The sequence below is a fragment of the Chenopodium album genome, chromosome 22 (assembly GCF_948465745.1).
Source record: "Chenopodium album chromosome 22, dcCheAlbu1.1, whole genome shotgun sequence".
Lineage (NCBI taxonomy): Eukaryota > Viridiplantae > Streptophyta > Magnoliopsida > Caryophyllales > Amaranthaceae > Chenopodium > Chenopodium album.
The window spans coordinates 3,320,709-3,333,238 of record NC_137855.1 but is presented as its reverse complement, the minus strand read 5'-3'; the positions used below and the strand labels follow the sequence as shown (position 1 = coordinate 3,333,238).

Below are 12,530 nucleotides of genomic sequence, written 5' to 3'. Positions count from 1 at the left end.
CTACTTCAATTTTTTTTTTTTTTCCCTAAAAAATCAAACTTTTTAAGGGTCAAATTTTTCTTTTTTTTTTCCCCAATTCCCAAGAAATTGATCAGACAGACTGACAAAAATCATAAGAAGTAGCAAAACCTTACCTGGAAATAGCTGTCCCAGTATAATAACAATGAGCATAATAAACATTAATTGGTAAAAAAAAATAAAAAAAAGACAAAGCTAGAACACAGAAATTCTTCCCATTCACACTTTCTAACAGGATTCATATTTAGACCCTCCAAAATTAAGGAGTAAATTTTTTTTTGGCTTTTAATTTTATAAACCACTAATCCAGTGCCTACTAGACTCCGACTAATTCCGATTCGAGTCGGGTTAAACCCCTTAGGGGTTTTAAATATGGCAACCAAAGCAATTACAAACCTTAGGAGTGAAAGAACAGAATCCAAAGGGCCTATTTGGTATGTTGCAATTGATAGCATAGCAACAAGGTGAAGGTAAGCAATAACCTTTAGCTCCACAACAAGTGCAAGGTGCACAAATCTGGAAACTTCCGAGTTTTCTTCTTGTTTCATTCATCACCATCATCTTCTCCACTCTATCTTTATCAATCAATGGGTATAATTTCATCCCCTGTTCTTCAATTGCATTTGTCATATTCCCAGAATTTGAAGAGGTACACAATTCATTTGCCTAAAAAAAAGCAAGAAGAAAAATCAAATTTTGAGAAAACCCCAGAAAAATTAAACTCAAATTACAAGTGGGAATCAAAATTGGAGAAATACCCTGAAAAATTAAACTCAAGTTACAAGTGGGTTTGCAAGAAAACTTACATGGGTAAGCTTGAATTTGTCGGAATTGAAGAACAGCAGTGTTAAAGAGAAAACAATCAAAGTAGTAAAAGTTGCCATTTTTGTTGCTGATCAGATCTAAAAATGAGGGTTTTTGAAGGGGTTGGAGAGAGAAAGTTTAAGGAAAGATAGATTTAATTGGGTTTTAAAGGTTTATGAATTGAATTGGTGGAAGTTGGGCAGTGAATTCACATGAATCTAATAAATTGTTTGACAAATTAGGGTTTTATAATTTGGGGGAGTTGGGGGTTTTAATGGTGATGATCTCAAGAGGTTGAGACTTGAGAGTGTGTACAGTGGAATGAGAAGTACTCTGTGACTGAGTGAATTTTGTAGAGAAAATTATTTTCAAATACTCCATAAATAAATAATTTATAAATTATAAATTTAAATAATGAAAATTAAAATTAAATAAAAACATGAGGGAGATGTGTGGAATTTGCAATAAAGTTGTGGGGTAATCATGTCCTACATTACAACTGTGTGGATTTATTATGATTATCAATATCATTATTTGGAGCACCATATTCTTGCATTACCTATTAATTATGACACGTGTCAAAATGAGAGAGGTGTTTAATGATTATTTTTTTTTTATCTACCTCCTATTTTCTCTTTTTGTACTAGTTTGACAATTGGACCCTACTTTAGCATTATTGATCATGGATTTACAAGAAATTAAAACTCTGATTTGAGGAGCATATATCAAATCTTATCAAATCACATCTTGATTAAGGCATCTATCATACTTATAATAAGTTAATTTGGAGTTTATTTGTTTTTGCAAATATTGCCAATCCAATTGAAATTATAGTAAGATGTCCTTTCCATTTGAAAGACCTTACAAGAGTGTTATTATAGTAGTATCTGAATTAATCAACACTTTGTCACTTGTCACCAATATTCAATTTTTACAAAATAAAAAAATAACTTCCTCCGTTCTTTATTAGTTAACACGTTTTGAATTTTTTAATAAGATGTACTCCCTCCGTCCCTAAATTACATTCCTCTTTCTAGCATTTATTCCTCACATAATAGAGAGAAAGAGGAATGTAATTTAGGGACGGAGGGAGTAGTAAATGTTGTTTGATATATATGTCAATTAGTTGGAAAAACTTGTATATTACTAGTAATATTACAAATTGGATAAAAACACATTATAGTGTAGTGTATGAGAGTATTATTGTAAACCGCGTGTATATAAAATTAGTACGGGTATCCGATTCAAGACCAAATGGAATAGACTCATAGTCTGGTAGAGGCCTAAGCCCAATAAACCCCTACTTTCATCTAGTCCCATCCCAATGTACACTTATGGTCTACTACTCTACTCCGCACACAATCTCCTAAATTTAGCAGACGAACAAACAACTGCACTTAGCTAGCATGGCACTATGGCAGCTCGCCTCAAGCCCTCAACATGAAAGAAAGTTAAAAAAAAAGGAAAGAAAGAAAACGGATAATTAAATAATATACGAAGTTAAAACAAGAAAGAAAGAAAACGGATAACAAAACTTGACAATTATAAAAATCAAAAACTTTTGTATACACCCGGTTTACACTAATTTTACTGTACAAACTTTTATCTAATTTTAGGGTAACTTTTTGCCTTTTTTTGGGTAACTTTAAACATAATACAATTTTTATATAAATAGACAATAATAAAAGTTTTATAATGGTAATTTAATTACATTCAATCACTAATAATTGATTTTTAGTCATTTAAAATGTGATTCTTTACTAACAATTTTTATTTGTATTGGATTACTTTTATGCATATTAGGGTAACTTTTATTTATTTCAGGGGTAACTTTTGATCAATTTAGTCTATCTTTATAATGGATGTACAATAATTATTGTACACCCGATTTTTTTTAAAGTTTGTGTATAAAAATAAGTGGTGTAATATACTACACTCGTAATATAGATCATTAGATCAAACTTTTTTGTTTATCTCAAAATATATATGTTAATTTGATGTATTTTTAACCTAATGCCTTTATTTTAGGAAAACTTTCCTTTTCCTCAAAAAAAAAAAAAGGAGGTATTTCCTAAACCCTTCTCCTAATTCTAAGAGGTTTAAAATTTGCAACTATAATCCTAAACTAACTATTGTTCTTACATTTATAAATGCTCCATGTATGCAATATGCTTCACAATTAATCATCCTAGGGAACTACAAAAAAGGAGGTTTAGTAAATCGATTTGTCCAAAAAAAAAATACACTAGTCAAAACCTTGTCTTCCAAGGTAAACCATTAGATTGTAGTCATAAGAAATATATTGTATCCTATAAGCTATACAATATTTTGGTTTTCTTGCTCAAAAAAGAAAATATACGTCATACATAGTCACAAATAAACATGTCTTTTAATGGAGAAATATACGAGACCATGTCATGGTTATCTGCCAAACCCTTATACAGATTGTCAACCATGGCAAAGTCAACACTAGAGTACCTTTCCGAAACACATTTTGCAAAGAAACAAAGCCACAACTCGTGCATGAAAGCGGAGGAGTCTTTGATCATTCAAGAAGATTCAAGTTTAAGATATAGAGTTCAAAAATTACACATTTGCTTCTTACCTGAAAATCGTTCCTACACAGGTGTTCCTAAGGATTCCATCATGTTTTTAGTGGACAAAGGTCGTATCTTAGCATCAAACAATGGTTTAATTCTATGTAGAACAATTGATTCTAGTAAGCCAACCGAATTATTCTTGTGCAACCCCTCGACGAGGACTTGGGTGCCTTTGAAGTTGCCTAGTGAGGACTTGGCTAAGAGACTTCAAGACAATGGGGTATTAAAAGTTGCATTAGTATGTGGTAATGTTTTTGGTAAGAAAAGTACAAAATTTCCTTTGGATTGTACTCTATTGTTGTTTAATGAACATGATTTGGAAGAATGGAGTAGCGGATATGATGTGTACATGTTAGAGGAAGGCGAGTGGATTCTCATAAGCGAAAACATTAAAACAAAAGGCGGAGATTTAAACTTTGATTATCAAGTTTGTTGTGAAGATGGTTTGTACATCCTAGCCGAAGGTTGTAGTCCTCATGTATTTCATTATGATGTCGAAAATAGGACTACAAGGGATATAGCATTGCCCGAAAATCATGAAGGTTACTTAGATATTGGTTGCTTTCGTGTGTTTGGATGGGAGCGGAAGGAAGGCAACTCTTGGTTTGATTCCATTTGTTTGGTAAAGTGTTTCGATAACTTGATCACAATATGGGTGCTTGAGCACAAGACTACATCGTCATCTAAGGAAAAGAAATCGAGTTCTTGGCGTAGGTTGTCAAGCATACACATTGAGGATGATTTGTGCATTGAAGATTCAAGATGGACAGACAGCTTTACTATCTTGGAGAAGCATTTGATTTTTGCTGATTTAGAGGGCAATATTTATAGGTATTATTTGGTGGGCGAAAAATACCGCAAGTTAGAGAACATTTACAAGTATGGACATAGTTCTAGCTTAAAACTAAGATTTAATTCCTTCTCCACAACTATTCGCCCTTGCTCTATTGATGGGCAAAAACCTATTAAGATTAGGTAGTTTAATCTTACAATTCTTTAGCTAGGATTAAAAAGTTGCTGTGTTTTGTATTATTATTGAACTTCTAATTTGTTGTTAAATATGGAAATTTTCCAAAGATTTGATTTCATTGTCAAGCTAATATTTCCCCTGAAACTTATTATAAGTAATGTAATCTCTCTTTTTATTCTTAGATCTATTAGAAATATCTGTATTACGATAATAATAAAATAAAAACTCGGAAATTCTGCAAGGATAATTTCAAAGGTTTTTCATAACAGAGAAGGTGATCAATTGTTCACAATGATTTCACCAAATGTGACAATAATTTCAGATTTACAGCACATGAAGGAGTAGGGGAGGGGCGGCCAAAACTCTCGGCTGTAATACATCCTTTTTTTTTTTTTTTTCCAGAGAATCTGTAAGTATATAATCAACTTAAACATGAAGGGAAAGCTGTACATCTTCAGCAATCGGAAAATGAATTTACAGGTAAGCTCCTCTTAATGCCGCAAAAGATTGCAAAAAGGGGAGTCAACCCATCAAGCTTCTATTTAGGAGGAAGCTTAAGCTTTATCTATCAGTTTCGACATCATCATCACCGGACTGCAAGTCCCTCGTTTCTGACAAAGAGAGCCTCCGGTTCTTCCCTGTGCCTGATTCAACCAGCCCTTCTGATGTCAATGTTAAGCCTGCTGCTGATGATGATCCCAGATAACGCCGCATAGCAGAGGCATCAGTAGATGTAGGAGAGACATTGTATGCAAAAATTCCCATTGGATGATCAAACTTGCAGTTTGGACCGAATTTGCATATACCATAACGAGAGTAAAATATGCACAAAGGTTCTCCCTGTGAAAACAATAGACATGAAATACGATTAGCAATGCAGGAGCATTCAGAAAGAAGGCATTTGTTAGATGTAGATAATCCCACAGGGCCAGTAAAATAAACTTGACAAGTTTTGTCAAATGCCAATGGAGAAAAATATATTACAAAGATTATTTCAAAAGAAACTTTAAAGGAGAAGTGCAACCTACCGGACGCAATGGCAAGCCCAAAGCACTTAAGAGGCAGTCGGGAGCTGGAACTAATCTTTCTCTGGGATGATGAAACCGACAAACTGCGCCAAACTTACAATCACCAGTCTTCATGTAGTATTGACATTCAGGTTGTCCAGGCCTCTCAGGGAAAACATTGTCTCTCTGAAGCGCATAGTAACCCAAAGGGATAGATCCAGAGCGATATGAAGAATATGCCCCCTGAGAAGCAGCAACTGCAGAATCACTCTGACGTGCAGTCCCATAGCCAGGACTGTTTCCTGATGTCTGCTGCTGTCCTTCAGGAGACGAAACTGAACCCATCTGACCCTAAGTAACAAAGAAGACGTGTAATACAAATAATATAAAGTTCCATGCTTTTCATCAAAATTAAAAATGACATTGGCAGCTGACACTTGTAGACATAAATTCTCAAGAAACTTAACTATGCAGCAAATTCTAAATAACATGAATAATTATGAAGAATGGCAAAGGATGCTTCTAATCAGAACCCAACAACATGCTGGTCCATCACTGATTAAGCCCACCTCAGTTTGACTTATTTGACTTAATCAGACAACATAAAATCAAATTTCAAATGAACTCAGACAAAACAAGTTCAAATAAGAAAAGTTTGGAATCTTAAAACAACAAAAGTCAAATAGAACAAAGCCTTATTCTTTTTGACAACCTTTTTCCATTAAAATGCCAGCTATTTAGAAAAGTTTGGATCTTACTGTTATAACTACTTCTTAATCAACAAATAGTTAAAAAGGCTAGTAGCAAAGATTACCATATAGGCATTCCATCCTGGAACTGAAACCACTCCTTGTGGAAGGATCAAAGGTGTGTAACTTGAAGGACCTTGCCAACGTGGACTAGGAATAATTGAGGCTCTAGACAAAGACCAATTTGTTAATCCTCCTGGATATGACTGCTGACCAGGAGTTGTCGGAGACTGAACAGGTGGATACACAGAAGAACCGCGGAAAGAAGCAGATGGCTGAGGGTGGTGGAACTTGCATGTACTCCCAAATTTACATTGTCCGGTTCTTAAATAGTATGCACACTCAGGTTCATTCTGTTAAACAAAAAGAAAATAATAAGAAACTAATTTATTATGTTTCGGATCTTATAAATCAGTTTTCTTAAAATGGAAATAAAATGAAATCAAGACCATGAGTCCAAGCAATAAATTTTACCGGGCGAAGCGGGTATCCTAAGACATTTACAGGTACTCTTCCAGCAATCCCAGCTTTGTCTTTAGGATGATTAAATTTGCACGTTGCTCCAAACTTGCATGTTCCAGTCTTCAAGTAGTACTGAGAAGTTGAAGCAGCACATAAAAATTATATAAGAAGAAAAAAAAATAACATTCGAAAAGACTACACACAAAATACCCAAGGTCTTATTGAGAGTTCTATCTGTGAACAAGAAAGAGAGAGGAGGCACAAAAGTTATTCAACGGCAGTTTTCACTTCAGCTCAGACTTCAAAAAATTCCACCATGATAATCCACGATCATACTAGCACTTTCTCAGTTCATTATCTTCTTTGCTGCCATCAAGATATCATGTATAATGCTTGACTTTTCAAGAAAAGGGAAATTTAACGCTTAAATATTCCTGTGATTCAATTATTACAAAGACAGCATTAAGGACAACTTACAGAAATCATCCCCTTTCTTACACATCCCTAATCGAGACAAGATCTGAAAGCAAGCCACAGCATATATCTCTGTGGCTCAAAATTTGCATCTATCTAAGTTTTTCAGGTGAACAAAATGGCACATAATGTTGTGTCAGGCAACTTGTTTTGAGTATTACATGCCAAAGAAATAACAAGGAAACACGTCAACAATATGTATACACCTATCGGTGACATGTTCAGTAACCCAAATCTGTCCAATCTAACAATCTTATATTGAACTCATCCAATCCATTCCAATGAACAAAGATCATGCCAAACAAATATTCATGTCAGTTTCTTGGGACCTCCTAGTGTCCAGCCTATATCTCACATCTGGAGACATCAAAGTATTCATATATTTCACACATTAAATCTTAATTTTTTTTTTCCTTTTGATTCACCATACACCTTTTTTGGGCAACTGAGGATTCTAAGTTAAAGGATATTATAAAAGTTGGCTATATGTCATCAGTCCTGCGCATATGAGCTCCTTAATCAAGATTCTTCATCAGCCATTCAAAATTTATTTCACTACCAAGTGCTATTCAGTAGCAGCTTAGAACTAAAGTCTATCCTAAATAAATCTCAGTTGGAAGCTACAATGTCACTTATTGAGGTAGCTAGCTGAAACACTCATGCAATCCAGGTTGAAGTAAAGTTCCACTCCAGAACATTTAATGGATAGCCAAACAAAAAATGTAGCGAGCAGTGTAGAGCCCTGAGTTGACACGGTTTCCAAATGATCACCAAGAGGTAGATATGCCTAACAGCATTGCGGACACATTGATTGAATAAGCATTGGCATTTCGAGCTATGTTTGGAATTTCACATTTCTATTACATGTAAGATGTAACAATCATAAACTCTACACAAACCACCACTCGCCAGAATCTAATGAGAGGTCAATCAGTACAAATAAAAATCCTCAAGGGAGTTCCAGAGCATCAATACCTAATCTAAATTATAAATGAATAAATAGCATAGAACAAATGGAAGATATATTCATGCCTGGCATTCAGGTTGACCGGTCCTTTCTGGAAACTCCCCCTTCATTCTTGCAGTGGCGAGAGCCTGTTGTACAATAAAATCTATCAAATTCATCAAACACACATACTTGCAAGAGTAAGACATTTATGAAAAAAAGGAAATATCAAAACAAAAGTACTACACACTTCCAACTTTGAAATGTAAAGCAATTACTGTACACAACCCTATTTAAGCACCAATTTGAACAGCTCTTGTAATGAAAACTTATTCTGCTCATTTTCCTCATAATGATATTCCATTGAGAGGTAAGACACTTACTTTCGGGACGAAGTTGAAGTGGAGATTTGGCAATCCAGATAGCAATGTCAAATCATATCAAATAGAAACAAAAAAAAATGTGGCAGAAGAGAAAAAATTGGCTTGTAAGAGTATGAGGTGGAGGAAATGATTCAGAAATTTTAAACATTGCTGAAAAATACAACTTCTTACGAAAGAGTTTACATCCCAAAGCATTTGTATGCCCAACAACATTGACACGATGATGATGAAACAAACCCTTAAGTCTCTAATTAAGGAAACCAAATCTAACCCCTGACTTTAGGCATCATGATTTTGTCCCAGCAATATCTACACAGAAATCTTCATAAAGTTATTCTTGTGATCTTGTTAATAACCTTTTTTCATTAACCTACATGCTAGCATGCCTATGATATCAACGTAAACAAAACGGAGCAACAAGAATCTGAAGACAGCAGAAAGTAAGAGACAAGTACAGTCAAAGATTTGCAAGTAGCATGTTATGTTTCTACACAGTGCGTGCCAGAACTTACTAGCTTTCTATTAGAAGGATGATTGAAGCGGCATGTCGAACCAAATCTACAAAGTCCTGTTCTGAGATAAAAGGAACAATCTGGTTCCCCTTCACGCTCAGGATAAGGTCCAGGAGGATAAATTCCAGTATCCAATGCTTCAGAAGATCTCATATTTACAGGCCACATTGAATCTGAAATATTAATAATTATTCATAAAGAAATACAAAACAAGTCTTTTGCAATTTGACAACAAGAAACAAGTTGCTTTAGTAAAAACTTTTGCAAATTCAAGCTATATACAAAACCTAAATCACAAACTGCGAATGGGGGACAACGAAAGCAACATTCAACGTACATATTTCACATGGAATCCTAAACAAACATTCCACCTTTAAACCATCATGAGAAGACATACACTGTCAAAATCCGTAACACTCAAGCTAATCATGAAAAACCAGACACATCCGAAGCATCCAACACAAAAACATCAAGTTTTAAAGGTTAATTCTAGTACGTTTAGAGGATTATACGGAGTAATTAGCGCCAAACACTAATATCCATAGAAATTGTTGATTATAAACATCCAACTAAGGCCTTCTTCAAGATAGATAGTTATGATCAAAAAGGACAAACCCATATACATTTACAAACCAAGAAATGTTATGTTATCAAAAATGTCATCCACATTTATCAAAAGTACTACAATTTTAGTGACTCATATTCCATAAAGCATATCAAGTGGCTTCAATTCTCCGCAACCCCAAAAAATTAAATAAAGCAAAAAAAATAAAAATGCCCATTTTCCCAATCATTTTTCCCAATTATTCAATTTTGGAAAACATACATTATCAAACCCATTTACCCAATTTCACTACCGATCAAACCCAATTCCCCAAACTACTTATCATATACTAATAAAAATCAATATTATAAATTAAAAAACCAAAATGCCGATTAACCCAATAATTGAATTATGTAAGAATTATAACAAGTAACCAAAATTCTCAATTTCACATTTTTAAAAAAAAAAAACATTAGAACCCATGAAAATAAAAAGGGGTTTCACACTAAAATAATCCGATCAAACCCAAATATTAAAAAAAAAAATATATATATATATATATATATTTAAAAACCCCAGATAATTAAATAAGCACAATTACAAAAAAACAATCACCAATAATATAATACAGCATTTGACAAACTCCAAGAAAATAAAAAAACCTTCATCTAAAAGAGAGGATGATCCAGAATTAACAGCAACAGCAGAAGGTCTAGAAATGGGGATTACAGCTCCATCATCATCATCATCATCAACAACAACACTAACTTCTCGAAACGCCATCGTTTCAACACTAACTCCATTCAATTCTTCATCATCATCAAATAATCATCAAATAATCATCAACAACACTACTGCTATTTACTTCTTCTTCTTTCTTCTCCAATACAAAATCTCATTATTTTATTAAATGTCAAATAATTTAGTAATTAAAACCCCAAAAAATATAAAATAAATTTTTTTAAAAAACAAAGAGAAGAAAAAGAAGAGAGAGAAAGTTGTTTGGGAAAAAAGGAAAGTGGGGAAAAATCTAGTTCTCTCTCCTCCACAAAATACAGAGTGTAGGGAAAAAAGAAGAGGGAGAATAAAAACCAACCATTTTTTTTCCTATACAACTCTATTTTCTATTTTCTTTTTTTTTTTTAATTATTATTGTTGTTATTTTTTTTTTTTTTGGGAAGAAATTAAATTTTTGGTGTTTTTTACCTGCGTAAAAAACGGTTATTTGACGCGCGTGAGAGTATGAGTGGGGTTTACGCGCTGTGTAATGGTAGAGGGTAGAGTGTACTGTTTTTGTAAGGACGCGTTTGGTTGACGGTCGACATCCCCTTTTTAATCATTGTGCACTTGTGTTTTTTTTTTAACTCGTGTAACACAAAGGTTTGTAGAATAGACGAATAGTGAATACACTTCCTAAAAAAGGAAGTATTTTAGTGAGAATTTATGATAAAGTCACTCGTTGGTTAATATGGTGAGTAAATGAATCTTTAATGGTCGAATAATTATTTAAGGTTGGTTATGTTTCGTAATGTTGTGTCATTTATATGTAGAAAATTAAGAATTATGTCGAAGATTTTGATTTACGTTGTGGACTTGTGGTGAAATGGTGATATAGATTGGGTTGTCATGTTGATTTTTGACTCATCATGGGCTTAATGTGTAAAAGTAGTTACCGATAAGTTACATTGTATTGCTCGTATTTGTATCAATTGAGTGCACCCTTTGTTTCATCTTTAATTGTGAAACTACGTTCCAGCCTTCCAGGTAAGATGTATTGTCTAATACAGTTACAATATTTTTTTTGAGATTTATTTGTACTTTTTGATATTAAATTAAGCTCAAAATGAGGAGGGCATAAAGAATAAGAAATCTTTTTTCTGTTTATTGCTAAATGAAGAATCTAAAAGGTTGCACAACATCACATTGATTACGGATTTATGTCCATAACTTACTGTCTTGCCATTATGACATTTCTAATGTTTAATGAAGTATACAATTAGTAAATTGAGTCTAAAGTTAGAAGTTACTCGACTACATAGCACTTATGCAATGGGTATAATGTGTCAAAAAAAAATCATAGCGAATCCTACCTCCCAAAAAACATACTCAATAAAGAAATTGTCTTATTGCATTACATCCACTAAATTTAGAGTATTTTCTTTTTTCATAAAGAATTAAACCATATATAGATAGTCAAAAATCAACTCAACCAAGCACAAGTTTGAAGTGCAAGTTATACTAATACCAATTAGTTTTCATACAATCACTTGATAAATGATTGAGAATTTGAGAGTAAGATAGATTTATGTTTCTTTGACTATGTCCTTTTCAATCACCAATGTCAAGAGAGGTAAAACAAGCATTGTATTTGATGGCAAGTTATGATAATCGTCACTTTCATTCTACTATAAAAGTTGCACCACTTCCACTCATATAGTCACAATGCATTTTCTTTGATATTTCATATAAATGATTTAGACATAGATAGGCTCTTTTTTCCTCAACTAAGACCATGTACTCTTTATCAGTATTTCACTTATTAAATACTTTCACCACCGTTTCAAAATAGTTGGAATACTTTGACTAAAAATGTGAAGTAAAAATAAGAAGACTAGAATTAAGCTATATTATAGTGATTTTGGACATAAATAATTAAGCTAAAAAGTGGCATATGTGAAGAGAAACAAAGCTTAATGCTGGAAATATATTAGCATTATATACGATTAAAAGCTTGTGTTGGGGAGACAAAAGATCCTCTTTAAAACAAACGTAGAGGTGACTTAATTTGATTAACGACACTTTGCGTATAATACAGTACTTTTATTACTTTTTAAGGTTGACGTTTACACTTAATCATGCTTAATTTGGACACGTGGACACTTGTAATGGCGTTTGCAAAATACTCTACTCATTTTATTATTAAAGGGAAAATTAAAATAGAGAATATAAGGGACTATTTGGACCAGGTACCGCGGATATCGGACCTCATTCGCAAAATCTACTCTCTTTTTTTTTTTTTTTTTTTTTTAAAAAAAAAAAAAAAATTTAATTTTACCTTGTA

General features: G+C 33.2%; 2 protein-coding genes across 2 annotated transcripts; one reads left to right on the top strand and one right to left on the bottom strand.

Annotated features, from left to right (window-relative positions):
- Positions 1-3,276: 3,276 nt before the first annotated feature.
- On the top strand, positions 3,277-4,401 carry LOC145606226 (uncharacterized). Its single transcript, XM_081662266.1, has one exon. The coding sequence runs from the start codon at positions 3,277-3,279 to the stop codon at positions 4,399-4,401; it is 1,125 nt and encodes a 374-aa protein (XP_081518392.1).
- Positions 4,402-4,625: 224 nt separating this feature from the next.
- On the bottom strand, positions 4,626-10,530 carry LOC145603435 (zinc finger CCCH domain-containing protein ZFN-like). Its single transcript, XM_081659343.1, has 7 exons — positions 10,132-10,530; positions 8,926-9,098; positions 8,117-8,179; positions 6,623-6,742; positions 6,214-6,501; positions 5,421-5,750; positions 4,626-5,232 (listed from the first exon to the last, which is right to left on the bottom strand). The coding sequence occupies exons 1-7, from the start codon at positions 10,250-10,252 to the stop codon at positions 4,954-4,956; spliced, it is 1,374 nt and encodes a 457-aa protein (XP_081515469.1). The 5' UTR covers positions 10,253-10,530; the 3' UTR covers positions 4,626-4,953.
- Positions 10,531-12,530: the final 2,000 nt, after the last annotated feature.

Coding starts and splice junctions, on each gene's coding strand:
- LOC145606226 (XM_081662266.1), top strand. CDS start 3,277: ATGGCAAAGTCAACACTAGAGTACCTTTCCGAAACACATTTTGCAAAG.
- LOC145603435 (XM_081659343.1), bottom strand. CDS start 10,252: ATGGCGTTTCGAGAAGTTAGTGTTGTTGTTGATGATGATGATGATGAT. Junction 9,099..10,131: donor ATCCTCTCTTTTAGATGAAG/GTTTTTTTATTT, acceptor TTAATATTTCAG/ATTCAATGTGGCCTGTAAAT. Junction 5,233..5,420: donor TGGGCTTGCCATTGCGTCCG/GTAGGTTGCACT, acceptor TTGTTTTCACAG/GGAGAACCTTTGTGCATATT.